General features: G+C 42.1%; 1 protein-coding gene across 1 annotated transcript in view; it reads right to left on the reverse strand.

The window, feature by feature from the left end:
* The window catches only part of ptprn2 (protein tyrosine phosphatase receptor type N2), a 124,418-nt gene that overhangs the window by 66,350 nt on the left and 31,828 nt on the right, over positions 1–26,240 (reverse strand). Inside the window, exons 5-10 of the mRNA XM_069696283.1 lie at positions 25,439–25,892; positions 24,996–25,292; positions 24,713–24,753; positions 23,677–24,101; positions 19,948–20,034; positions 13,592–13,671 (exon numbers count right to left, since the gene is read on the reverse strand). Of these exons, the coding sequence (XP_069552384.1) occupies positions 13,592–13,671; positions 19,948–20,034; positions 23,677–24,101; positions 24,713–24,753; positions 24,996–25,292; positions 25,439–25,892 (1,384 nt within the window). The remainder of the gene's footprint in view (positions 1–13,591; positions 13,672–19,947; positions 20,035–23,676; positions 24,102–24,712; positions 24,754–24,995; positions 25,293–25,438; positions 25,893–26,240) is intronic.

Genomic DNA, 26,240 nt, shown 5'->3' on the forward strand with positions numbered 1-26,240 from the left:
CGACAAAGTCCACACCACAATCTCTGGGGCCAAAGCAGGACGTAGTGGGTCCTTCATGAAAGCCTAACGTGCCTAATCCTAACCATACCTTAACCACGGCATTACAAGCAATAAAATGTAATCATTGAACGTAACTGGAAGAATATCGAATATCCTAATAGCTGTATAGTTGGTCTTTTAGTGACATTATGACAATGGATATCTTATTTTTACCTCTCTGTATATATGCTGCTTAGAAATGCAAATTCAATTATAAGTCACTATAATATAGCTGGAAAAGGATAACATGATACTTCATTATTAACACTTTTGCAAACAATACTCCTATGACACATCCATAACTGGAGTATAAACAGTTAAATATGTCTCGATAACAAAGCGAAAACATTGTTGTTGTCAGGCAACCATGTACTATAACGATGCTATAAGCAGATACAAGGGTTTTATTAATGTACTGTATTTGTCAACATTCAGAAAGTGTACTGTTTTGTACAACGTATACTAATCATTCATTATCCGTTTGTACATGAGCGTCCTTTTATAGAGGAGTTATAGTTGCATTTACTGCTCACAATTACATTATAGTGTGTGAAAATCATTTTAAATGTTTATATGCATCTTATAAATGCTAATAACTATGACAACCATCGCCACCAAATATACTCGGCTAAATCTAATTTAGGTTAATTCCATGGTTGAGTTGGCCAAAACATGAAACGCTGCTGTTTTCTTGTTTAATAAGCTCTGTGCATGCTGATGGTTTATCTGGATGTTTTGGAAAGATCATTGTTGGGCTTTTAAAAAAGACCGACCAAGTGGTGAAGTTCTCTCTACATAAACGATCTAAAAGAAATGAATGCCAATCGAGATATTTTCTCCATGTTGTTCAGCTCTAGTTGTAATTCTGCTTTATAAATGCTAATCGGGCACATTAAAATAAAGTGGAAGAAAAGAAAATCCTCCTTGACTTTTATAATAGCAGCCAAATTATATTTATAATTCATAAACCTGCAACATGTTCCATGTGATAAATGGAAGGAGGCAATGAAATACTGTGTATTTATCCTCAAGTAAGTCCTCATCTTCAGCTCAGTGTAGCATCTTTCCAGGTCGCAGCTGTGCGTTACATTGTACATGTCAGTGTGCAATATATATATCCACCTGCAGAGTTCAGTCACTCCCACAGCTTTGCAGTCAGTGGGGGGTTCATGCGTTTTGTATCACAAGATGCACAGAAGCTGCCTGTAAATACAGCTGTGCCGTGGGCATGTCTTGGCATTCATGCCTGTCACGTTTCTCACGATGACCGCAGGACTGAAAACTCACCAACATCCAAATGGCTCATTATTTTTTTTTCACTCAGTTAAGGCTTTCTTTCTTGTTTTCGATTTAACATGCTACACTCAACTGCGACAACAAACGCCCAGCTCGGACCATACGTAAACCATAACACCCAGATCCAGGTGAAGCGGCAGCCAGTGGTTAGTCATGGCCGTGACTCGCTTTAATTACTGCTTATGCTGAACGCCACAATCGGCATTACAGGTAAAAGGACGCCAAAGTGGGCGACGCGCGCATAGACACATATAGAGAGATGCACAAAGGAAGTGAAAATTGAACATCTGTCTATTTTTTTTTTTTTTTCCTTTCAAGATCCCTGCCAAAGAAAGCTGGTGCTGCACCTGGACATGAATTATAGAGAGGCACTTGGATGAGGGGGTGGGGGTGGAAGAAGGAGAGAAGAGAGGGAGAGAGGTGAATGAAAATTAGGGGATAGGGTGGATATTTCATGCCCCCTCCCCAATCTGAAGGCCCTCAACGTGGGGCCCGGTGGGTCAATGATCAATTCACTGCCAATAGCTGCCAATAATGGACAACACTGTGATGTAGCATGCATACTACTGTATATGCTGCGTAATAACAGCTAATACTGGAAAAAGATACAACTCAAAATGTATAAACAAAACAGCTCATTGTGCATCCTTTATTGAAAATGTTATGAAATGACCCTCAAATTCTACTGTGTTTTCAGACAGCTGTAATCCTTTCGAAAAAAAAAAAAAAAATAATTATACTCAAAGAGGAACTACAAAAGCAAATAGTGCTTTGAAGATGGATAGCCCGAAATGTCACCCACCCGCTTTGAAGCTCCCTAGTTCTCTTTGTTTCTCCACACTTGTAGCTCACAAAACCACAGGCACATTCAGGGGCCAATTTAGTGCGGATGTACCATTAAGAGAAAAAAAAAAAAAACACGGACACACACACACACACACACACACACACACACACACACACACACACACACACACACACACACACACACACACACACACACACATGCTCATGAGCTCAGACAGAGACACACAGTAGATATACAAACAGAAGTGCGCACACACACGCGCGCACACACACACACGCACACGCGCACACACACACACACACACACACACACACACACACACACACACACACACACACACACACACACACACACACACACACACACACACACACCTGGAGAGGCTACATCGTGCAGCAAATGTATGGCCGTCTTTCTTTGTTTTGTACCAAGCCTTTGTGGTTTGAAGCACTTTAAGTGTCATCTGCTGCCTCTTTGATACACGCATACACAGTTCTGTTCGTCCATTAAAAGCCAAATCCAACAAAAACAATCAATTTCTGCAACATGCATATTTATTGTCTATATGGTGCATTATTACATCTGTAGACAACTCGCTCTTGATTCAGTTTGTTCGAGTCCAAGTTGCGACAGGCGGAATGACTGACAGGAAAATGCAATGACTGATCAATTGTTTTGGTTATTTTTTTCTCTAAACGAAACATTTTTAGATGCAGTTAAGTGCCACCAAAAGATCCCCAGTGTTTCGTAGGTTTGCCGATCAATACCAATTACGTCTTCAGCGTTTCATTTAATTTTTTACCTGTGCTCTCTTTAGCCAGATTACTCCTTTCTTTCTTTTTAATAAAATGTTAGGACAGTGCAGAGGTTGGCAGGACACGCGCGGAGAGAGGAGAGTGAAGTCATTTAATTCACCGCGTCACTGCGTGTACTGCTGGTTTCTTGTCTACAAAGAAACATGGTCTGCAAGATAGTGAAAATACTACCGCAATAATGGGAATGTTGTTGCTTTTAAACACTTAATTCTCAATTAAAACACTGTGAAATTGAAAGCCATTATGATTTTAAATTAATTTGACTTTTATGTGATTTTACTGTTGTATATTTCAAATTCAGCTTTTGGAAACTTCCTGAAGAGGCTGACGCTTTAATTTGTTCAACAAAAGTAAAAAGTTTGAGGATATTTTTGTGAATATTACGAGTCATTTCATCACCAAGTCTTTGGTGGACTATCTGCCCGCAAGGTGCCACAGTTTCATTAGTTTAAAGAAATTTGTAAGAATTAATCTTTCTTTACTTTGTTGGTATCGCAGTCCACCACATTAACTTACCTTTTAAGAAGTAGATAGGAATAATTTTACTTAATTTGAAGGCTGAGGTTGAATCTAAATGACCAACCTGGGATTACGTCAAAGCCCGTAATACACCGACCCGTCCACCAGAGTGTTGTCAGTGTCACAGTTTTGTCTTGCTTAGATGTGAAAAACTACTTGGTTAAGGTTAGAAAAAGATTTCTTCGAAGAATTCCACGTTGCTTTCTCGCCCAGATTTCAACCATTTTGTACTTTGTCAAATGACCTCAGTGATGCGTCTACTTTTACACATCGACGTGAGGCCAACGGTCACACTGACAGGACAGGTCTATTACATGCTCTGGCAGGAGTATTACATGCTCTGGTGTCACTCTGGCTGAAATGACTTAAGATGACCGAGTTTGCCCTCGTAAAGCATTATCAAAACATCACCGTTCATTTTACCCTTTAGACGACAAACATGACCGTGTGTCTTCGACTTCTCTCCGAGTCAGATATGCAGCAAATGATGAAAATGATGAAAATTCTTACCCCGCCTTTCTTTTACTGAATTATGGCTCATAGCAGGAAAGGCAAAGAAGCTCATTTACGTAGCAGTTTGAATCTGCTGCATCATAAAGTAGAACCCATCGAGAATACAATCTGCTGAGCGTACAGCCAACACAAAGTACGAGTACCTGCTGTTCTTGACATGAGGGCCATCAACACATGGTCTCTCACTTGGAGCAGTGTTCACCGTGGGTTGCAGGCATTTAAGATGTCAGGGGAATGTAGAGATGGTGGGGGTGGAGGGATGGGGGTGGAGTGGAGTGGAGGGGTGGTCGAGATGAAGCAAAGGGAGCCTGGGAGAGAGCTGCTGGTGGCAGGACTGAAGAGGAGGCTGGATTTTCTGCTCAACATGGTGCTTAAACCCGCAGCATTGAAAATGTAGTCGCCGTCTCTATGGTCAGACTGCCTGTGTGCCTGGAGATTGCAAAGAAGTCACAAAACCTCTATAACTCTACTGGGTTCAGGTGGGATTTTCTGGTCTTTGTTAACAACATTGATGGGATTTTTTTTTTTTTTTGTTTTGTTTTAATTCTTGCTTTGGCTCATTCTGTTCGGATGCACAAAGAAAACGGTGACATGTGAATATCTCAGAGACAGCTAATCGTCTTTACGACTTTGTAGCAAAATGTGCCGTTTTGTCAGTTCATAAAACATGAAGCCAGTGAGCCATTTTGTTATTAAGTTCACCACCATGTGAGAAAATATGTTGTTGCCAGCCTTCCCTACGTGGCTCAGCTGAGATTTAGATCATGGCAAAGTCCTTGGCCAGATAAAAATTACATCAACACTCTGGCTCGGATCCAGAGACCATCAATTATAAAATGTGGTGTTGCTTTATGACAAGTCCCTGCAAACAGGAGTTGTCTGTAACAAATACACAAGTAACAAAGCACATCTATTAGTAGGCAAACATTCAGAGAAACTCTTGATTTAAATTTGTATCCTCAAAATAAGAATCGTCAAGTAGACACCACAAGTGCATCAATAATGTCTCAATATTCTGAAAAAAAAATCATCTGCTATGTTATATGTAATGAATATATTGCAATATGTATATTGAGAATTTTATTTTTCACTAATCTATGCAATTAACACCTGATAAATCAAGATGTAATATTACATTGATCCAGCAGTCATAGTTCTGTGAAGCTGGACTTACCCACAGCCCTGTTATGACATGCCTATATTTGGTTTAATGCAACATTCACCATGTTCACTATCTTTAAGGCGCCAGCATGCATGAAGCGCTTGTTGGATAGTTGGGTCGCTTTCCATACAAAACCTTTATGATGTTGGAAGTCTGAGTTCAACCATTTCTCTGACTTGAAAACACTGATGATCCAACATTCAGGCCACAAAGAACACGGTGTTTGAATTTTTTTTTCCATTTGTTATGCAACTATTTGAGGCTTTTTTCACGTAAACAACCAGGATTGCCTTCCTTGAGAGAATGACTAAAAAAAAGCGTGTCCCATATTTAAATGATGTAATGGACTGCTTTTCACTCCTTCTTCCAGGGGGACTGCTCAGAACAACTGCAAACATTCAGGATAACATTTGCCAACCGGCATTAAGTCCAAAGTACAACTGAGGCTGATGGGAAAGTCATTGGTGGGGTGGTGCCAGGCTGTTCTAAATGTACAAGTCAATCAGTTCTTGCCGTCATTTTCCTTAAAGAAAACACTTACAGATGAGAAGCATTACTAGTGGCTTCAGATCAGGAGTTTAGACACCGGTACAAACATTTCATAATCTTCTCACAAAGTTGGATTTTCATTTAAACACATCTTAGGACCGACAATATGTTGATTCTGACGACTGAGAAAGCACCTTAATACCTCAGCATCATTCCTTGACACATTTCACATTTAACATACGGCTGTATCTTTTGATCCATGTCCATTTCAAAGCTTTTTTTTCCCCCACCGAAACGATGCATATTCAATTTTTTGTTTACGAACTCGGGGTCTCGCCGGGTGTCTGAGAAAGGTTGCTCCGTTGTTCCAATTTACGTTGCGTTTCAGCCCCTACTCATTAATCTCCCTCCATTCGCTGATAGCTTCGTTTCGTCCACTAGAAATCGCTTTCAATTATTCATGCCTATTTTCCACAAATACCTTGGAGATGGAATTAGCAAACAAACAATGCCAGGCGACACTAATCCTCGTCTACAGCAAAGATCCTTTAATGCACTAGAGATCAGGCCGGCTGTTGACAGGCACCTGTTACTGTCTTCAGCTGCTTCGCAACAGCAATGTTGACACAGTAAATATGTTTACAGGAGCAGTGCAGCCCTGACCCTACACTAAAGGTGCAGAGATAATACTGAAGGAAAAGAAGGGAGAGGAATAAAATAGGACCAGGAGAGCATGAATAAAGGAAGAGAACGCGAAAGAGTACAACTGACAACATGATAAAGAGGAGTATGAGGCACGGCCTAATTCATATGTTGGAACACTCTCAGCTCCTCAAATACAATAGAAAATATTTCTACATGACATCTTTTTTCAGTGCGATGAGCATAAAGAGTCAGCGGTGAAGAAAGCTCGCTCTCCAGGGACAAGGATAAAAAAAAATAAAAAAAAAATAATTAAAAAAAGATGTTTTAGACCAATTTACAGACATCAGAATGCCCTACTACAGCGTGTTTAATAGCTGTCTTTGAAAACTTGAGATATTTTATTGTTCCTGGAGGCACTAGAGGAGGCAAAGGACGCAAAAAAAAATTAGCATGAAGCTTTGTGACCTTGGAATTAAAAAGACGTTTAACACCCTGGTAGAGACAGAAAGTTTCCACTAAAACAAAGCAAAAATATTTAGCGGTTTACTGTGAGTCATACAACTCTGGTTATCTAGCACCCTGCAGCAAGCAGACACACAAACGCACACACGCTGTGTGGCGTGAATAAATTGCGGTTTACCTTCTGCAACAGACAGCGGACGTTTCTGAGATCAACAATGCATAAACGTTAAGACACAAAAGTGAGATGTGTCATATCGAATAAGCATCATTGTAAATTTAGGTTTGTGTGTGAGTATATATGCATATGTGTGTGTGTGCCCTCGAGCAGATAGGAAGATGATGCAAGAGAGCCTGGAAAGGTACTGCTGAGACTGAAAGAAGATAGTGAGAGTGACGGTTTAGACGACTGAGAGCTGGGCTTGTAGCTGAATCTCACACACACACACGCACACACACACGCACACACACACACAAGAGCCAGGGGCAACGGAGGAGAAGAGACTGAGGAAGACTTTGATCACCGAACTGAGCACATTCAAGCACTCAACCAGAGAGGGCAGCCAGTGATGAGGAGAGAGGAGAGTGCCCAGGGAGGAGGGGGGTTGGGTGAGAGAGAGGAGTCGGGTTGTTTTCTGACCTCTACGCTCATTGATACAGATGTTAAGGCATGAACACAGACAATCAGGGATCCGACACAGATGCTGCCGAGCTCTGTTGAATTTGAAAAAAAAAAAACACCCCCAAAAAAACAACTGTTTTTCTTGACGTGTTTCTTGATAGTGCAAACCCACGCTGACAAAACTAATTTTTATTTCAGCCCGTACGTGTCCGGACATGAGTGGTGGCAACATTCAGAAAATTTCATTCACACTTATTTCTTTAGCCTCTGGCGGCTTACTGACTTCTGAATGGTAAATATTACAATATCAACCAGGAACCAGACGCGCACAATTGTCACGCAGGAATCCCCGCAGCTTATATCACCTTTACCAGCAGTGTATGTCCAAAAACAGGCAGCTACCGCACTACAGATCCATCCTCCACGCATCAGATGCAGGTGGATAAACCATTGTGCTGTTTGCGAAGAGAGCAGGTAATTATCGCTGGCATTTTGACAAGTGTTTGCCAGAGTGAAGGTCAACTCTGTCTGCGTGGGAGATCTATGCTAATCTGCTCAGCTGGAAAAGACTACAACTCACCTCTCAAATGGTAGCTAGCACCATTATGCAGCAGCAGCAACTGTGTTTTCACTTTAGAGTTGTCTGCAAGGGTGTGTGTGTGTGTGTGTGTGTGTGTGTGTGTGTGTGTGTGTGTGTGTGTGTGTGTGTGTGTGTGTGTGTGTGTGTGTGTGTGTGTGTGTGTGTGTGTGTGTGTGTCTGCAAATCAGAGGAGAGTACCGGGCCTTCCCACAGAGAAGAGAGAACAGACAGACAGAATCAGGCAGAAATACAGACAAGTGAAGTGCAATAGTGAAGGAACCCAGTTATATTTAGGCTGTCTCTCTTATGTTTTTAGAAGAAAACAGACAGCATAGTGCTCTTCACATCTCCCCACAAAGTTTAAAAGCCCCTCCTTTCGGCTTTAAAGCAAACTTCTCAGATTTCCATTTAACTGAAGCACAAATGTTAGCAACAAATTTCCATCCACCCTTTTTATGGACATGGGAGTTGGGTGCCTCAAAATAAACAGCTGGTGGCACCATTTTTCCAAGATGGTGTTGTTTAACAGAAGAAGCAGAAGAAGAGGATGCACTAAGATGCACTAAGGTGAAAGACCATCGTCAAACCTAAAACCAAAATATATTAAAAAAAAAATTTATGGAAATATGGCACAAGGCAAAGAATTTGGCCCCTAAAGAGTCTTGATATTTTCCTTTAGGAGCTGGTAGAGACCAAAAAGAGGTAAAAAAAAAATTCCTATTGGATTTACATTCATCAGGTGACACAATCTTCAAATGAACAATAATGTTGCACTCTAAATGTTTGATGTGTGAATAACATAATGTCTCTACTTCCCCCAAGTTGCGGCGGAGTGGAAACTTACGTGGATGTCAAAGTCACCTTCTCATCATCAATTCTCTAAGTCTGTTTCAGTTTTCCAACTTTTCCACCTCAGAGCTCTGAAAATTAGAAGAAAAAAATACTTTTCTCTATTGTCACAGTGTTTCCCTTGAAGTTTTTTTTTTCTCCACACAGATTTTAAATGAACATGGAAACACGCACGTTGTTTTACCCCCTGAAAAAAAAACTCAGGAATTTTCTCACCACCATTTTCCTTCTCACTCGCCACCCATCTCCATTCTGCTGTCACATGTGAGTGAAAGAGTGTGTGTGTGTGTGTGTGTGTGTGTGTGTGTGTGTGTGTGTGTGTGTGTGTGTGTGTGTGTGTGTGTGTGTGTGTGTGTGTGTGTGTGTGTGTGCGCGCGTGTGTGACAGAGGCAGATAGACAGAGGCAGAGGCAGAAACATGGGGGCCGACATTGTCTATGTCCACGTCTCTGCGTGTCTCCCTCGGGTGACAGCCGTGTGTCAGGGTCTCTGCTCTCTGCTCCAGATGGCCCAGCAAGTTGCTCCCAGGGTCCCAAGGCTCCCAGCGCTCATTGACCAGGGCCGGGGTTCTCACGGCCTGGGGGCCTGCAGACTCATTGCTGTGGCCTGGCCTCTGGGGCCTCTGAGGCCTCCGAGGGGCTCAGAGGGGCTCTGGGGTCGCCCAGCCGTGACAGCCAAGACAATAGGAGTGTCCTCACCCAGCTCCCACCCACCACCTTCAGCCTCTCTTAACACATACATATCCACTCACACACGCGGGTGTTTGGCCTGGACATCCTTGATCCCAGTTGGTAGACAGTCGGCGAGTCATCAGGCGTCACTTTTCATACCAAACACTCACTCAGACTTGCTGACAAATGAAATACGCCTAAAAGTAGTTATAACGACATCAAAACACAAATGTTCCGCAAAACACACGTGTCATCAATTAAAAGAATGAAACGGGACGTAATTATAGACACTTTATGAAGCATAAACAACCTTCCTACACATAAATCCACCTACTCGCTGTGAAGTGCACAAACATGTAAGTGGATCAAATCCATCATCGGCTACAAAACGTTGCTTTGCAGAGAGCAAAGGCAATTCTGGCAGATCTATTTCCCCCCCAACTGAAGGTGATTAACATGAGAGGAAGCAAGAAGGCCAAAAAAAAAAAAAGTTCTAAACAACACATTTCAACATTGGTTTTAACAGCTTGGCTGCCACTTCATCAAATATTGAATAAATAATTTTCTTGGCACAGTATGAACACAGCTGCAAAAAAAAAAAAAAAAAAAAAAAGAAATTTCACACACACCAACACGCACACATCCACACACGCGCGCACAAACACGGACACACAGAATGCCTTGTAGTTTTGATAAAGCAGCAGCTTTCTCTTTTGTTTTGCAGCCGAGCAGGGATTAGGCAGTGCGGGTCTTTGTCCTGCGGTTTTCCAGTTGAGCAGAACACAAGAGCCTCTACCTCCACTAATACAGTCAGACCTCCCAGCAGGCCTTTCACCACACAGCCGCTAAGAACCTGCTGCCTAAAAGATGCTTTTCAATGAGTTATCAAATCTCCTCTATACTGTCCATGCCTTTCAACCGAGTCTCTTTGTCTATTCTTTTCAATGGAGCATTGAACACATCAAATAGAACTGATGGGCAGATAGATGGACAGCAGAATGTAGCAGAGCAATATTAACCTCCTTCAGACACTGCAGAGTACAGTCAAGGTAACACCACTAGAGGTTTAATACATAACAAACCTCTAACTCTTAGTAACTGACATTTTAGAGACAAAAGGGTGAAGTTATTGGCCTACAAAATAGCAGCAAGATTAAATTTACAATGAAAATGATCACTAGTTGCAGCTCTAACAGCAAATATACAATACTCAGAGTAACTAGCATTGAAACGGTCAATCGGATCAGATCAACAGGAAAATGAATTGACAACAATCAAGTCCTCCTTACAAGCAAACATTCTGAATGTTTATTACTTCTGCCTCCTCAAATGAGAGTATTTGCTTCTTTCTGCTACTTTAACTGGATGTCAAATGGATATCTGCTGATAAAACAAAATAAGACATTCAAAAATGGTCATCATAAACATGTGTGAGGAATTGTTTTAATGGACTAGTCTGATTAATCAATAATGATAATACAGTCTTAGTTGCAGCCCTAACAGCAAAAAGACAATATCTTAAGTAGGATTGACACAATTGGTTGTTAATCAAGAGGAAAATTAAATGGCTACAACTGTGATAATGAATTAACCAATTATGTCATTTTAATTCGAGATTCTCAAATGTTTCTTTTGCCGTTTTACATGACTGTAAAATGACTATTAATGTATTTCAGGATTGGGCTTTTGGTGAGACAAATATATATATAATATGTGAGACTTGCAACAGGCATCTTTTGATAAATGATTGATCAGTCACAAAAATGTAATCAACAGCTTGAGCGATAATGAAAACACGGTAATCATGCTGAAACCTTTTGTCAACAAGGAAATATCAATAAACAACCATTTTGAGAACTTAAGTCGTCAAAAACCCTGAACATTCATGAGTTTCAGCTTCTTAAAGTAAAGACTAGCTTCTTTTTTTGTTTTCTTTGATTGGACACTGAAAATCTTCTGGTTTTGGTATGCTGGTTGGAAAAAACAAGACATTTGAAAGTCTCCCCTGTAATCATTAGTTGCAGCCTCTAACAAATACAAATTTATGAAAGCAGAATTGGAAAACATTTAGAGCACGGTTGTACACTCTTGTACTGATGATAAATGGCTTATTATAGCCGTTTTAATGGTTATTAATCAGCTATAAAAGAAGAATGTGTTGGCTGAATTTTCTGCCTCATTCTCCAGCTTTTGCTTTGCTCGTTTCATGACTGCGATAAAGCTCGACGTGTGGGCTCCCAGCAGCAGCTTGAGTACAGAATACAGCAGGGGTTTTGATGAGTTCATTAGGAGGCCACGTCGTTTATGCACAGTCACACATAAGGCAAAGGTCAGCCAGGATTACCCAGGTGGCCACTGCATGTGGGTGTCAGTTTGATTTTCAGACTGCACTTTAACTGCGCTGTTGCTCCACAACCTGGTAACCACTTTGAAATCACCACGCCTTTGCCATATCGCATTGAATTCAATGTCATGCATGCTTATTTGGAGCTGGGAAAACGGCTAGAACAAGGACAGTCTCTACATTGACTTGAGATCGTTTTTAATATCGGGAGGAGAGTGGGAAGTCTGCTCCACTTCACGCTGTGGTGGAAATAGAGGAGGGCAATCAGGTAGGAGGGGCACAGGGGATAAAGCTGTGGCAGGATTTGATTTAAGGTCAGCGTGGAAACGCGTGAAGCTCCACAGACAGAAAATCCAACCACTCGACTGTCTCCAAGTGCCATTTTTTATATTTTTTCATGCATTTCAGAGCTGCCGCTCACAGCCATGTAAAAGAAAAGAACAATGTATTCAACCCACAAGTAGTTTGATAAGCTCCTTCTGTTCGCTTTTACAAATTGCTATTCAGGTGGGCCGTATTCATAATTCATCAACATGGGTCAGGCTCATGATCATGTTGACTTAACATTTGGTCTGACATTTCAGTCCCGCTCACGCCCGTCATTAGCTCTCGCCACACGCCACCTCATCAAAGTCAGTCACACAAGTGAGGAGGAAAAAAAAAAGAAAAGAAAGCGGAGACGAAAGCGTATTAAGAAAAAAAAGACGGAAAAGAATTACGACATGTTTCGATACAGTATGATGATTATACCTCATGCATACAGAGCACGCAGTATTTGTTCATTTGATCATTTTGTTAAACAAACGTTGCAGAAGTGGAATGACACAAACTGTAATCCACCGAAAACGGCACACACACACGCACAACCTCAAACTTGCCAATCCAAAGCTCAACCCCCGGCCAACCTTTCTTCTTGCAAATCTGTATCATGAGCCGTCGTCCTGCATTTCCCTAATAGGAAACGAGTTAGTGCCAAAAAAAATGTCGCCGAGCAGAGAAACTGGAGCAGCAACACATTTCTGCCAATAACAACACCACCATGTTGATTCCACTGGGGTGATATTGGATGATATTGACTGTTGGGAGTATTGCTGTGTTTCTCAAAGTCATTTCAGACCAAAGCAAGGGCACACACACACGCACACGCACACGAGGCTGATCGGCGTGCAGACAATGAACACGGGAGCGGAGGCAGTGCACACTGACAACCTCCTTTCTGTGGGCGACAGCTCTCCATCACTCTACATCAAACAGGTTCATACATGCAGGCACACAGAAGTATACACTCGGACTGACTGCCCGGTACGAATCTATTTTAACCTGTCAGCCTGTTGGATGTAATAAGAGCCCAAATAAACCGTCCAGTGTACTGTAAATGAGAGTGTGTGTGTGTGTGTGTGTGTGTGTGTGTGTGTGTGTGTGTGTGTGTGTGTGTGTGTGTGTGTGTGTGTGTGTGTGTGTGTGTGTGTGTGTGTGTGTGTGTGTGTGTGTGTGTGTGTGTGTGTGTGTGTAGAAACAGTAGGGGTGCACGCTGGGCTCATCATCCCTGTAACTGATGATCATCTGTCATCGCAGAGTGTTGATAATCTTCTTAGGGACAGGGGTTTGTCTGAACAAGATGAACACCAGCCTATCTACTGTATCTGGAGAGACTAATCTGTGTTCTCATTTACTGACGCCCAGACGGTCACAGAGTGGTCTGGCTCGCAAAAATGAGATGAAGGCTGTCAACAGGATCACTGTGTGAAGGTGATACAAGAGAAAATACAGACTGCTCTTACCTGCGACTTGAACCAGATCTGCAGTGGTGACATTCTTCGGGTTTGGGCCGACTCTGAACGTCAGTGCAGGACCCAGGTCACTGCAGATAAACAGCAAAATATACATATTCACTTTCTTTGCAAAGGTTAGATAAGAAGATTGATACCACTGTACTATTGTACTCCACTATCTGTTTGTTAAAAAGCAAGTACCAGACCAGTATCACGGCTAAACGTGTAATACACACGCCTGTCCACTAAAGCGAAAAGCCTGTCTTCAAACAAAGGAAAAGAGCACGAACGTAAACAGAGGCAGGTCACGTGATGGAGGTCATGTGACAAATGTCACTCGACGGAGGTAATGAGACAAAGTACAAAGACCACTGAAGTCGATTTAAGCAGGTAGCACGGGGTTAGTGTAGGTTTGTTTCCCTAACCAAGGTTTGTTTTTCTTAACAACAACCACGTGGACCTCTAATTCATCTCACGAGGCGAAGACGTGACCCTGATACTTTTGCCTCTAGTGGACGGGCGCTTGTATTACACGCTTTGCCGTTATACTGGGTTGGAAGTACAGCCAGCTGCAGGTTAGCTTAGCATGCCTCTGTGTGAAGGTAAACTCTGAAGCTCACTAATTAACCTGTTGTAATATAGTCCAAAATGGTCCAAGAGAGATGCCCCTCGTAAATACGCAAATTCTCATGATGACAAAATATATATAACCTGTTAATTTGTGAGCCCAACAAGCTCTTTTTTTCCAGTTTATAGTCTTTATTCTAAGCTAAGAAAACCTGCTGCTGGCTGTCGTATTATTTACTGCACAGATATGTGTGTGATATTGATCCCCTCCTCTTACATGACACAAGAAAAAAAGTGTATCTCAACTGCATTAAGGCACAGGAACTATCTTTAACTCTATGTTCAATGCAGTCCCTGATAGAGCACAAATGAGGGGCAACGATAAGAAGAGAAACTGTAAAATATCAAATAGCCTTTTTTGAAAAAGATGTGAACGATCATGATTTCTGCTTTCCTTTTCAGTTTGAATTTGGCCAAAGAGCAAAGCACAGTTGTCAGCTGAGCACCTTGTTTTCTTTTCACTTACAGTAACCTGCCTGTACTCCCTGCACCCATTCTCCTCTGACCGGTCAGGAGTCAGCTACAGACTTCTCCCCCCGGAGCAGAATAAATGCTGAAGGTCCCTGAGGTTGGCCATGAAATAAAAATCCAACAACCCCAGCAGACTCAGCAAGACCTCCCAGCAATGGTCAGGGAATAAAAAGAAACTGTACTGCAATGTGTAAAGAAAAACATCCAACGCATAGTGTAACTTCTTACCATCCCAAATGAAAACACGTTTTATAAGAAGAAATTTTTAACAGCTAAAAGAACAACTAAACAGTGAATTCATTGACCCGGCGGTGGCTCTTTCAAAAGAGGGGAGGCGAGGCAACACAAAAGCACGTCATCACCAAGAAATGATAAAGACCCCACCTTGGAACAAATATGGAAAAACTAATATGCAGCGGTGAAGTCTTTTTCCTCAGGGTTTATAAAAAAAAAATCAAAATCAAACCGGTAATGACTGAGATACAGATGATGAACACACGCCACGAGTTAACAAATTATTAAATCACAAGTCAGAAGCATAACTAGCCAAAGTCAGTGAGAATTTTAAAAGCCTGAGCAATACTCATACTTAGTATTCGATTCGGATTTCATTCAGTCCCAAATGGCTCATTTTCTGGAAACAAGTGAAAAATCTGCCATTGAGGTGGGAAAATTTCAACCTGACTCTGATACAGATCAGCTCGTTTCAACAATTTGTAGAATAAATATTTTTTTCTCTTCGAGTGTAGCGCTCTGCTTTATTCTGTATTATTTTATACTTTAATACTGGCACACATTTGTCAAAAATTCTTGAAAATAATCAAATTTGTTTTGTTTGTAATTTTCTGTAATATATCAGTTACTTTTTCTTTTTTTTTTTTAATAAAACAGGACTTTTGGGACTAAAAATGAAGTAATTTAACTTAATGACATCTAATTTTGTTTTCTGAAAATATAAATCGCAACTATGCAGCTAGTTTGGACATTTTATATTTTCCCATTTAATCCAGTCAACCACCGACTTTTAGGCATTTTGTAAAGAAAAGAAATGTACTCGAAGACTTCTGAATCTCCATCTCTCTGAACATCAAATCTGTATTTTTTTGTATACGAGTCATTTTCCTGCTTAAACAGAGCGATGCGCTTTAAAAGGAATACTTCAAAATTTTTGAAAAAACAGAAACTGAAAATCTCCCTTCCTATATGGCCCGAAATGGAAAATCAATACCGTGTCAGTACATTAGATACGACGCTAGAACCGGGAGACGGTTTGCTTAGCTTAGCATAGAGACAGCTGGCCGTGCCAGACAACCACTGGAGACTCTTCCCAGCAGCCATGAAACAGTCTGGCATATATAGTAACCCCGATAAAACCACGTGTTAATTAGTGACCTTGAGGAGGTGTGGGGAGGCTGATTTTGTTACATTGCTGTTTACATGCCGTTTCTCACTGCCTGCAGGTTTTATGCTAATCTAAGCCAGCGGTATTTTATTCTGCAAAACAGTGAATTAAGAGTATTTCAAACTGGTCCTATTGATACAGACCGATGTGGAAAAAAAAAATCTTAACACATTTCAATAAATCCAGACTCGGTACAGAAGCGAGTTTAAAAGGGTCTGCTAAAAATCCAACAAAATGCATTTGAAAATCTTAGCCTGCAGCAAAACTGTCAAATGTTACATCTCCATGATTTGCCATTAAGGGGCTAAAACCGTTTCACAGATGAACAGAAGCCTCCCAGATGTTGTATGTGATGAATATAGTGACAAACCTATTGGATGGATGGGTTAAGAACAGCTAACAATAAATAACTATGAAAACATGGTGAGCCGAGATGTATTCTTGTCCCATTTTTCCACCAGCTTCAAACCAGCAAAACGTTTCAGTACGTCATCTGAACTGTTATGTCCCGGAAAGTGCACATCCATTTTTGGTGTACTTCCTGCCAGACTGTAGGACGGAGAGGGAGATTCATCCGACTGCCGGAGCGCTGTGACCAAGACCCACTCACCATCAGTCAGCCCGCCACAGACGCAGCAGCACTCGGCCAGGAGCAATATATGAGCCAATACTGCCAGACAGACGGACCCGGCCATGCACCGATGCATTTGTGAACATGATCACACACACACACTCACACGCACTCACACGCACGCACACACACACACACACACACACACACACACACACACACACACACACACACACACACACACACACACACACACACACACGCGCGCGCGCGCGCCGCTCTGATAGAAATGTGTCCTTCTCCAACGCATTCACCTGGGTTCTGTTTGCTCTCGTAAATGTCAATGTTTCCACAATCTTTACCACTGCTTCCATTCTCCCTGACCGAAGGTGTTCTTTCCGAGATCTCAATGCATCTGAAATTGAAGTGACAGGATTTTTTTTTTTTTTTTTTCCTTCCCACAGCCACACACACACCCTATTTAAATATAGTGGGGGAGGGGGAGGGGAGGAGGAGGGCGGAGGAGGGGGGAGACACTGCCACAATTGGGAGATGGAGTTAAGATAGATAAGTTATCTGGAGGACTTCACACTGTCTCCTGTGTTATCGGATGTGTGAGCTTGGACTTCATATTAGCTCTGCTGGTGGGACATGATGAGTGTGTATGTGCAGGCTGGTTGGCGGGATACTGGCAGGGTGTGTGTGTGTGTGTGTGTGTGTGTGTGTGTGTGTGTGTGTGTGTGTGTGTGTGTGTGTGCGCGCGCGCGCTCGTATGTTCCTGCACAGACTGTGTGTGAGGATGAACTTGTGAGTGTGTGTCCCACTCCCCCTAGTGTTCCTGACAAGTAAAACACTTACGTCATCTGAAAAAGGCTCATATTATCTCCCGCCTATCATCATCCAGAACTAGTTTTCCAAATCTCTTTTGAATAGGGAATATTTTGTGCTGATTACTGTCGGAGCATGCTCAAACATAATTGTGATCAGCGTCTAAAAATCTTAACAACACACACACACACACACACACACACACACACACACACACACACACACACACACACACACACACACACACACACACACACACACACACACACACACACACACACACACACACACACACAAAGAAAACAGCCCTCAACCTTGTCTGTCTTCTTGTACTCTGTCTGAAAGTCTTCTCTGCCTGCCTGTTTCATATTTGAGTATCTCTTCTCCTCTCTTCCCATCAGGGCTCATCAGAGCGAGCGGGAAAGAGAAGCACCTGAAGCAAGGCGTTGTGCTCTGACCCAGCTCTACACTCCAGCCGACTAATATTCAGACGGAGGCTTTCAAACACTCACCTGTCGAGGCCACACAGCAAGAGGCACAATGAGCTTACATCATGTCCTTCGCCTCGACTATATCTGCATGAATGTGCTTTCATTACTTTGAAAAAGGAAAAAAAAGAACAGAACTAAACAAGCCGGAGGAGGAGGTAATTTTCGGTATTTTTCGGTATTTGTCCTCTGTACGGAACAATGTCTGAAGTGTAAGACAGCGTGGACTCTTTTGGAAAGATTCATTTAAGGCATCTCTCTGTGGCTTTCACACTAGCTTAACAACCTTAAATGTACCACAATCAATGGTATGCAGCCAAGTACACTTATAGAAATATTGTACTATACAACATAACATTTTTATAATATCTGCCTTATAATAAAAATATACTGAATTAGCCATTAGTAGTTCCTCTTTGCAAAGTGCCCACAGATGTACAGACAAATACAACAGCTTTACACTTCACACTTGAAAAATGTTAATTTTGATAATTCTCAAGCGAGCGCTTTTTCTTATCATTTATAGATGTTTATTTGCAATGGATATTGGAGACAGTTTAGTCACATTGAATCTAAATATTTGCGTATAATGTGTGCATCTTTAAATGTGACTGAGCTATGACTCATAGAAAGAGGACTAAATTTGATGCAAATTCTGTTAAGTAAACCAAGAACCACAATCACCAGTTTTGGTAGTTCATGATAACATTTGCTCAGAATAATTAACTCAATCTTGTAGAACAATAAAAAAATATAAAAAATAAAAAAATTGATGTTGCCACTGTAAGAACAATTTTCAGTCATCACTAAGTTCTTTTCTTTACAAATAATTGCTAGAAATAATTTTCCAACAATACTCTATGTAGTGATGTGATTTGTGTGATACAATTTTCACCTAAGAAAAATGGTCTTTCACCACATGAATGATAGTAAGTGCAATAACACCATTGGCTTTTCATCAGCATCCAGATAATGACTTTACTAATCACGTGTGTCAGGAGTTGATTCAGACTGATATGAAATGACAGGTGTAGTAACAAGATTAACGAAACCAGTGCCGGCACGATGACACATCGTAGTGTTCTGGCCCGTCAAAACTAAATGTGGAGGTTGGATTTAAAAGATGGAGATCAGAGAGTCTCCTTGGCTGCATTTATTTTGAGGTCACCGTGTGTGTTTTCCGTGCTGAGCAGCAGATACAGCAGAACACGGTGACAGTCTTCGCTCTCAGCAACCGTCAGCGCAGCCAGAATACTCTGTAGCTACAGTTGCAGTGTAGCCGCACTCTGCAGTGCACCGGCTTTGGTGTTCATATGCTGCGGGTGTAACTGAACCACCCAGACTTCACTCCTCCTGCAGGAGTGTCTTGAAAGGCTTGTCAGATCTTAGGCGAACACATATCCTCTGCCTCCTACATGGTCTGACACCGAACGTACAGCAGAACCACGGTACAAGCGCAAAACAGCCTGGGTTCAAGGACAGTTTGCCCGCTCATTAATATATTACCGCTTCCTGCTGGACGACTTTCTCTATTTCCAGCTCTCTAGCCACTGCTGCTTCCCTTTCTCTCGCTCTGCCTCCAACTAAAAATCGTTTGATGGCTTGACTGCTCGCTTTTTGACAAGGCGTACAGTGACAACAGTGGCGAGGCAGTGTTTTGAATACAATGGAGACATCAGTATGTGTCTGGAGGTAATTAGGCCTGATTTCTCTCGCTGCAAGAAGTCAAACACTCCAAAAGGTCAGAAAAACAACAAACGCCTACAGTCTCAGTGTGGCACAGCATTTCCACACAAGCAATCCTTGCAGCCAGTGGACAACGTTCACTATTTTTTTTCCCTTATGGCTCAAAGGCACACAACCCAACCGTTTCAAATGCTTTAAATGTGGCCAATTATCCCTTCTTCCATGTATAGTTTGTAAACTGCAAGGTAAATCAGTATTTGTGACGGTGTGGGATGTTGGTGTCTGTACATACGAGAGCTGCGTGAGGTCGGCGGCGTGGAGGCTTAGTCTCTGGGTCAGCCGCTCCATCAGGTCCAAGCCCTGCTCCGTGGTGAGGGAGCTGGGGGGTGAGAAACAAACACACAGCTCGGCGTCACGTTTGGAGGTTCATACCCATGCAACATACACGCAGTCACTCAGCCGTTAAAATACTTTTTCTTTTTTTTTTGTTTAGGGAGATACTGCCACAATTCATACCCACAAATGGGTCATTGCACACAAGCAAAAGCTAAGGTTGTCTGAATGGATGTACTGCACACATTTGCACATCCGTACACAGACAAGCACAAACACAAACAAACACACAAAGCACCGTGCCAAGGGAAAAGGGATCAGCTGCCTCTTCAGGCTTGGTAAATCACCTGCTTTTTTCCAGCAATGAGACAAACAATAAGGTGCAAATGGAACCTGCATGAGGTGTAATGGCTGTATCATATGGACGCTCCTCTCTCTCTCTCTCTCTCTCTCTCATATTTCTTCTTCTTCTTCATCTTTCTTCACCCGCATTCACTTTCTCCGCCCGGTGCGCATGTACGCTCAAAGTAAAACATGACAACGCAGAGTACACAAAAACGCACGCACGCACGCCCTCGCGGCGAGATGAGAATAATAAGGTGCAAATGGAATGGAGGTGAAGTGTAATGGCGGTCTGATAAAGCCATGCCTCATCTCAGCTCAGTCCACGGCTGCTCTCTCACTCAGAGAGTAAATCGCCAAGGAAATAGACCAAACAAAGGCAATCTGCTGGCCGGCGAGTCGAACGGAGGAAATGGGGAGGGCATCCACACAAACACACTCAGAAAGCTACTTTATTGCTGACGGCTTAACCCGGAATCACCGAGAGTGCCGAGTGACTGCAAGGTGACACGCACCAACAGCAAAAAAAAATAAAGTCATGGATCATAATGAGACATTGCTATGGAGTGGTAACAAAAATGTGAACAGAGGAATGCAAAATAAACTGGGGAAACAATTTCATGCAGCGCAGGGTATTGAGTGCAATATCATTTATATGTGGTCTTTTTTTTTGTGTTGATGCTCAGTTAAAAAAAAAAGAGCCTTTTTAAAAAAATATATATATTCAAGGCAGAATTATGCTGAAATTGGTTTAGCCTACATTTGACACCACGTTACAGCAGATTTTCTGTTACACAACAGTGTACTGTGCATGAGTGGCTGATTCACTCCACCTTTGAGAGAGTGAGAGGTTCTTTTTTTTTTTTTCCCTCCACTTTTTGAGGGGTTTTGAAAGTTAAAGATTCACCGAAGCGATTCCAGACACGTTTGCATCCCTCTGCGGTAATTCTAGCAACTGGAGAGCTCCAGGAGTGACTTGGTTGTTGATGCTAGCACTTTTCCCCTTGGGTTTCTCTCTCCGTCTCTTTCTCTTCTACCCATACCTTTCCACCCCACCCTCCCTCACCAGCTCCCCCTCCCCCCGCACATACTTACCCCACCTTCTTCCTATTCCCCAAACCCCCCACTACCACCACCACCACCACCACCATGTCAGGAGCTGTCAGATAAGCAGGTTTGCGTAGCCTCACTGCAGGGTGCGAAGGAGCTGGGGATAACAACTGTGCAATCATGAGGTCTGCAGCAAATGCGGAGACACCTCTACAGGCCTGCTATAGGTGTGTGCTAGGTGGGCTGGGGACAGACGAAGAGGAGGAGGTGAAGATGTTCCACTCAGAAGGTGACCCGCTTCTTTTCCTCTGGCACATGCTCACCTGTACTCTGCGTCTTAATCTGCTATTCCTATTTGTGTGGCAATGAGGTGACAAAGAGCGTGCCCATCAGACCTTTATGAGACGACGTGTGTTGAACAGGTGAAGGACGAGCCGCTGACACTGGACTTGATAACGGCATAAAAGGATTTGAGCGAGGGCCAGAGGCGAAGACACAGTCGATAGGAACTTATCTTTACTGAGCCTGAGCTGAGAGGGAGCTAAGAGAGAAGGAGAGGGAGAGAACTTGGCTACCCTTCCTGACAAAGTATCATCATTAAAGCTGTAATGCAGCACAGTAATACCCACACACTGAGGGATTTATCATCCCTGCTATTGTAATCAGGTGCAGCACACACTAAGGATTTTAAACTACAGTATCCTTTCCCATAAAGACGTGAATATGTGGGTGGTTTTGACAGGAAAACGGCATCTTTCAAAGGCGGTTTTAAGTAAGTGAACAAAGCAGACATATGTTCGGTATTAAGGTAAGTAAAAGGAGTCGGCCTTGAAACGGGTCCAACAGTGTGGCTGGTGTAAAAACTACAATATGAAGCAGCTATCAAGTCAGTCAATAACGACTTCTTAAGACTGAGAGATGGACTTTTATTCTTGTTGTTGTTGTTGCTGCTTTTATAATTATGTTTTTGACAGCCACTCAGGTAACCAAGGTTACCAACATACAGTGGACTTAACGTCCAGACTAATGTGTGTGTCTGTACTGATGTAAACAGTATACATAAAGCCATTCACAGGCATCCAAGTCCACGTTACGAAGGACAGATGCCAGAGCACATCACTTTAAGTTTTTATTTTATACACAATATAGGTTTTATACAGTGTTTTTCTGCAATTTAATGATTTCATATTTATTCTCACAAAGAATCTTCAATTTCCTTTTTTACCATATTTATCTCTGCGCTCTAAATCATCTAGTTCTTATTATATTTGTTTACCATCTCCAGTTTGCAATTCAATCATTAAACAGACGTGGAGCACCAGCTGGAAGTTCCCGTATGTCTGGACTTTGTTGGCTAAAATAATGAATATTAATTATGAATGTTATAATTGAAAATGAAATAAGGATCTGACATTTTTTTAATATCTACTTGTATATTTATATTATACATGTTAGTTTGAATTTTCTATGAAAAAACACAATATTGATTCTAAATATTATTTAGTTAAACTACAACTAAATAGAGTTTCTTTTTGCTATTAAAAATCCATTTGACACATTAAACTATCTCGTTTATACATTTTCCACATTTTATATCTCTGATAAAAATTTGTTTAAAAATTACATCCCCAACTGAGAACAGTGTGTCTTTTTCAAAAGACTAAAACAGCAATCGAATGGGGATTTGTTTTCTTCACTTTATGCATAAAGGACTTACCTGAATCATGTCATAGAGAACGTTTTCAGATGTAGGATGTAGGTCTATCTGCTAGAAGTGCTTTATCAGTGACTACCAAGCTGTCAAATCATTTACAGTTCAAAAACTTATGTCTTACTTGTGTCTTCCTCTCAACGTTTAGAAAACTATCTCAGTTTTCTTTTCTTCCTGGGCTCGTCCCTTGTCAGAAGCTAATGCCGTGGTTTCTAAACTAAAACCTCTCTACTTATCTCCGTTATAGCGCGTTCCATGATCTCGTCACATTTAAGTTATTGTGTCACTTCTTGGTTCAAAGCAGCATTAACAATAATCACAACACACGACATGTAAATCGAGCAACTGAACACAATTGAACTGAAAGCTGAGAGAAACACCACTGCTGTGTTTTTAAGACATTAAATATTTTTTTTAAGTCCATTTTAAGTTTTGTTTGTATTTACTTGCTGGGTTTTGTGCTTTTCAAACTAGTTAATCTTATAAATTCAGTGGTATATTGCATTAGTTTAAGCTACATACTTGTCTCCATACAAATCAGCATTGAACATCAATAAATATATCGTATGTTTGAATCACACTCACTCTGATCCAGTAATGATGTAACCGAAGTGTCTGTCCTTCCCCCTGCTGGAAAACTCCTTCACTCCCACATGGACCAGCTGGGTTTTGACTCTCATGTCCTTCTTCTGCGGCTCCTCCAGCTGTTTCTTCCCCGCTGGGTCCTGAGGCCCCTTCATCCACCTCTCGATCTCTGAGTCCACCTGTGCGTCGAGCCCCGCTGCCCCGCCGGTCAGCCGCAGGGTGGAGCCTTCCTTTGCGGGCACGGCCTGGGTCTTCTCCTCCCACCGGTGGGGTACGGACACTTGGTTCTGCGTCGTGCGGCTCTGGACGTTCTCCAGTCCGACCATTTTCCGGAAGGGAGCTGGTTGCCCTCTGTTGACCTCTGGAGCATTGCCAAAGGGCTCCATGTTGAGGTAGTCCAGCAGCTTGGAGAAGAAGTCTGCATGCTGTTCAGAATCATGGAGGATTTCTTTTTTAGAATGATTAAGACATTTCCTCATTAATTTTAACAACATATTACATCTAGTTTCCTTTTAGAAGAGAATTAACTAAGCTCTGAGGGAAATTAATTAATTGAAAAGAAAAAAGTTCATTTCTATTAGAAATTTCAGTCATGGAAAAAGGTATGAATTTGTGTTGAATGCATCACCGTTTCTGAATCTAAGTGCTGGCGAAAAGTCTAATAACATCCTTTTATCTTACAAATTATTAAAGCCTGCATTCAGTAGCTTATTTACTCTATGTTGTGCAACTCTATATCATTTCGTATCTTTACAGTGAAAACTACAGTGGCCATGAAGGTCAAACCGCAAAGACATTTCACTAATGTATGCATTTAGTAAAATGTTTTTGCGTTTTGACCCTCAAGGCCACCGTAGAAGACACTGAGGTTAGACAACAAACAAGAAATTTTCTATAATTCTGCAGCTTTCAAGTTATAAATTGCAAAACTTTCAAATCAGCCCTATTTGAAGTAGCATTCATAAGTGAATAAAGTGACATGTCTCGCTCCCACAGAAACCAATTTGTTGGTTGAGCAGAGTCATTTTAAATTCACCTTGTCATCTGGCTCTTTGTCTGCACCGTCTTTCTGCTGGCCTGGAAACAAACACAACATGTGAAAATTGAAGTCCTCTTTTGTATTCAGGAAAGAAAACAGTTATGACTCAAATGAAAGACTTAAAAATACATTTGGCAGCATATAGTATGAGGATTATGTAAACAAAGCCTTATTAAAGCACTTGTAAATTTACAGTGCCTTACACTCTTAAATCTATGACACAAATAAACACATGTCACTACTCTGAACGCAGCCAACTTTTATTCTCAGTAATACCAACCTTGCTGCTTCATTCTCGCTATGTTTTTTTGATTTGAATCCTGCCCTTTATCCGATTTGAGATCCTGGTCCTGAGTCAGATGCGTTGCTGCCAGTGGCTCCCTGTTAGCCTCAGTGTCCCCCCTGGAGTCTGGTGCCCCTGGTCCTGGCTGGGCCCCAAGCGCAGGCTGCTCCTCATGCACCTCCTGCAGGGCTCCTGTGATGACCTCAGACAGCTGGTCCAGGTCTGTGCCCATCAACGTCCCCATGTTGATTCTGTGCCTCCCCAGCTGATTCACCACATTCTGGATGAATCGGTCTGAACAGAAAGAAAAGAGGAAGAACCCACAATCAAATCACATTTAAAAAGGTAATAAAATGTCCCCAAAAATACAAACAAACAACTACAAAAACGGGAAATGTGATGAAAAAGTAAAATACAAGCTACCAAAGAGACATTCTTACCATCCATGGCACTAAAAGGCTCTTTCGCTGACGGGTGGTTTGCGCCGGCCTGAAACAGCAGTCTGTCCAGATTAGGCCTTTGGATTTTGGGGCCAAAAGCAACTTGAGTCTGCGGCTCTGCTTGGTCGCTCGGAGCTGGATGCATGTAGCCGAGGTAGTGGAGCTTTCCTTTGGGCCACACGGCCTCGCCACCCGGGGCGCCCTGCTGAGGGCCCGGTGCGCCAGCGAGGAGCCGTTCCAGATGGCTGGAGAGGAGCTTGCTCCTTCCTGGGTCCTGCTTGGAGTAGGTTGGACTAAGCTTGGGGTGCCTGCCCTCTCCACTCTGGGTAGAGACTTTGGTGACTGGAGGTTGGCCAGCTCCTTTCTGAAGGCTGTAGATGGTGGTCTCCTTCCAGCCCTGCTGGGGTTTTGGCCGGCTGGGGTCCAAACGAATATCGGACTTGATGTCTTCATTCTACAACATGGCCAGTTTACCACAATTAGAGTTATGTTAATATAATTTCCACGTGTTTAGCGTCGTGGCTCTATAGATTGGTAATGTTGGTCTGTGCATCCACCATTGTTCCAGACTGTAATATTTTATCAACTACAGGAAAAATTATTAATGTTACCCTAAAAATGAAAAGTGTAATAATGTACCTCCTTAGACCAAAAACTGAATTAGTTATTGATGATCAAATACCTGCCGATCTAACATGAGTAAATGTTACTATAGTGTCATGCTAAGAAGGCGAATGTACCGAGCAAACATCAGCTTGTTAGCAATGTCGCTGTTCGCATGTTAGCGTTCTAATATTAGTAT

This window comes from Brachyistius frenatus, unplaced genomic scaffold (genome assembly GCF_029030835.1).
Source record: "Brachyistius frenatus isolate BFR_SWC_R1_liver_20210118 unplaced genomic scaffold, ASM2903083v1 Contig_21, whole genome shotgun sequence".
NCBI lineage: Eukaryota > Metazoa > Chordata > Actinopteri > Embiotocidae > Brachyistius > Brachyistius frenatus.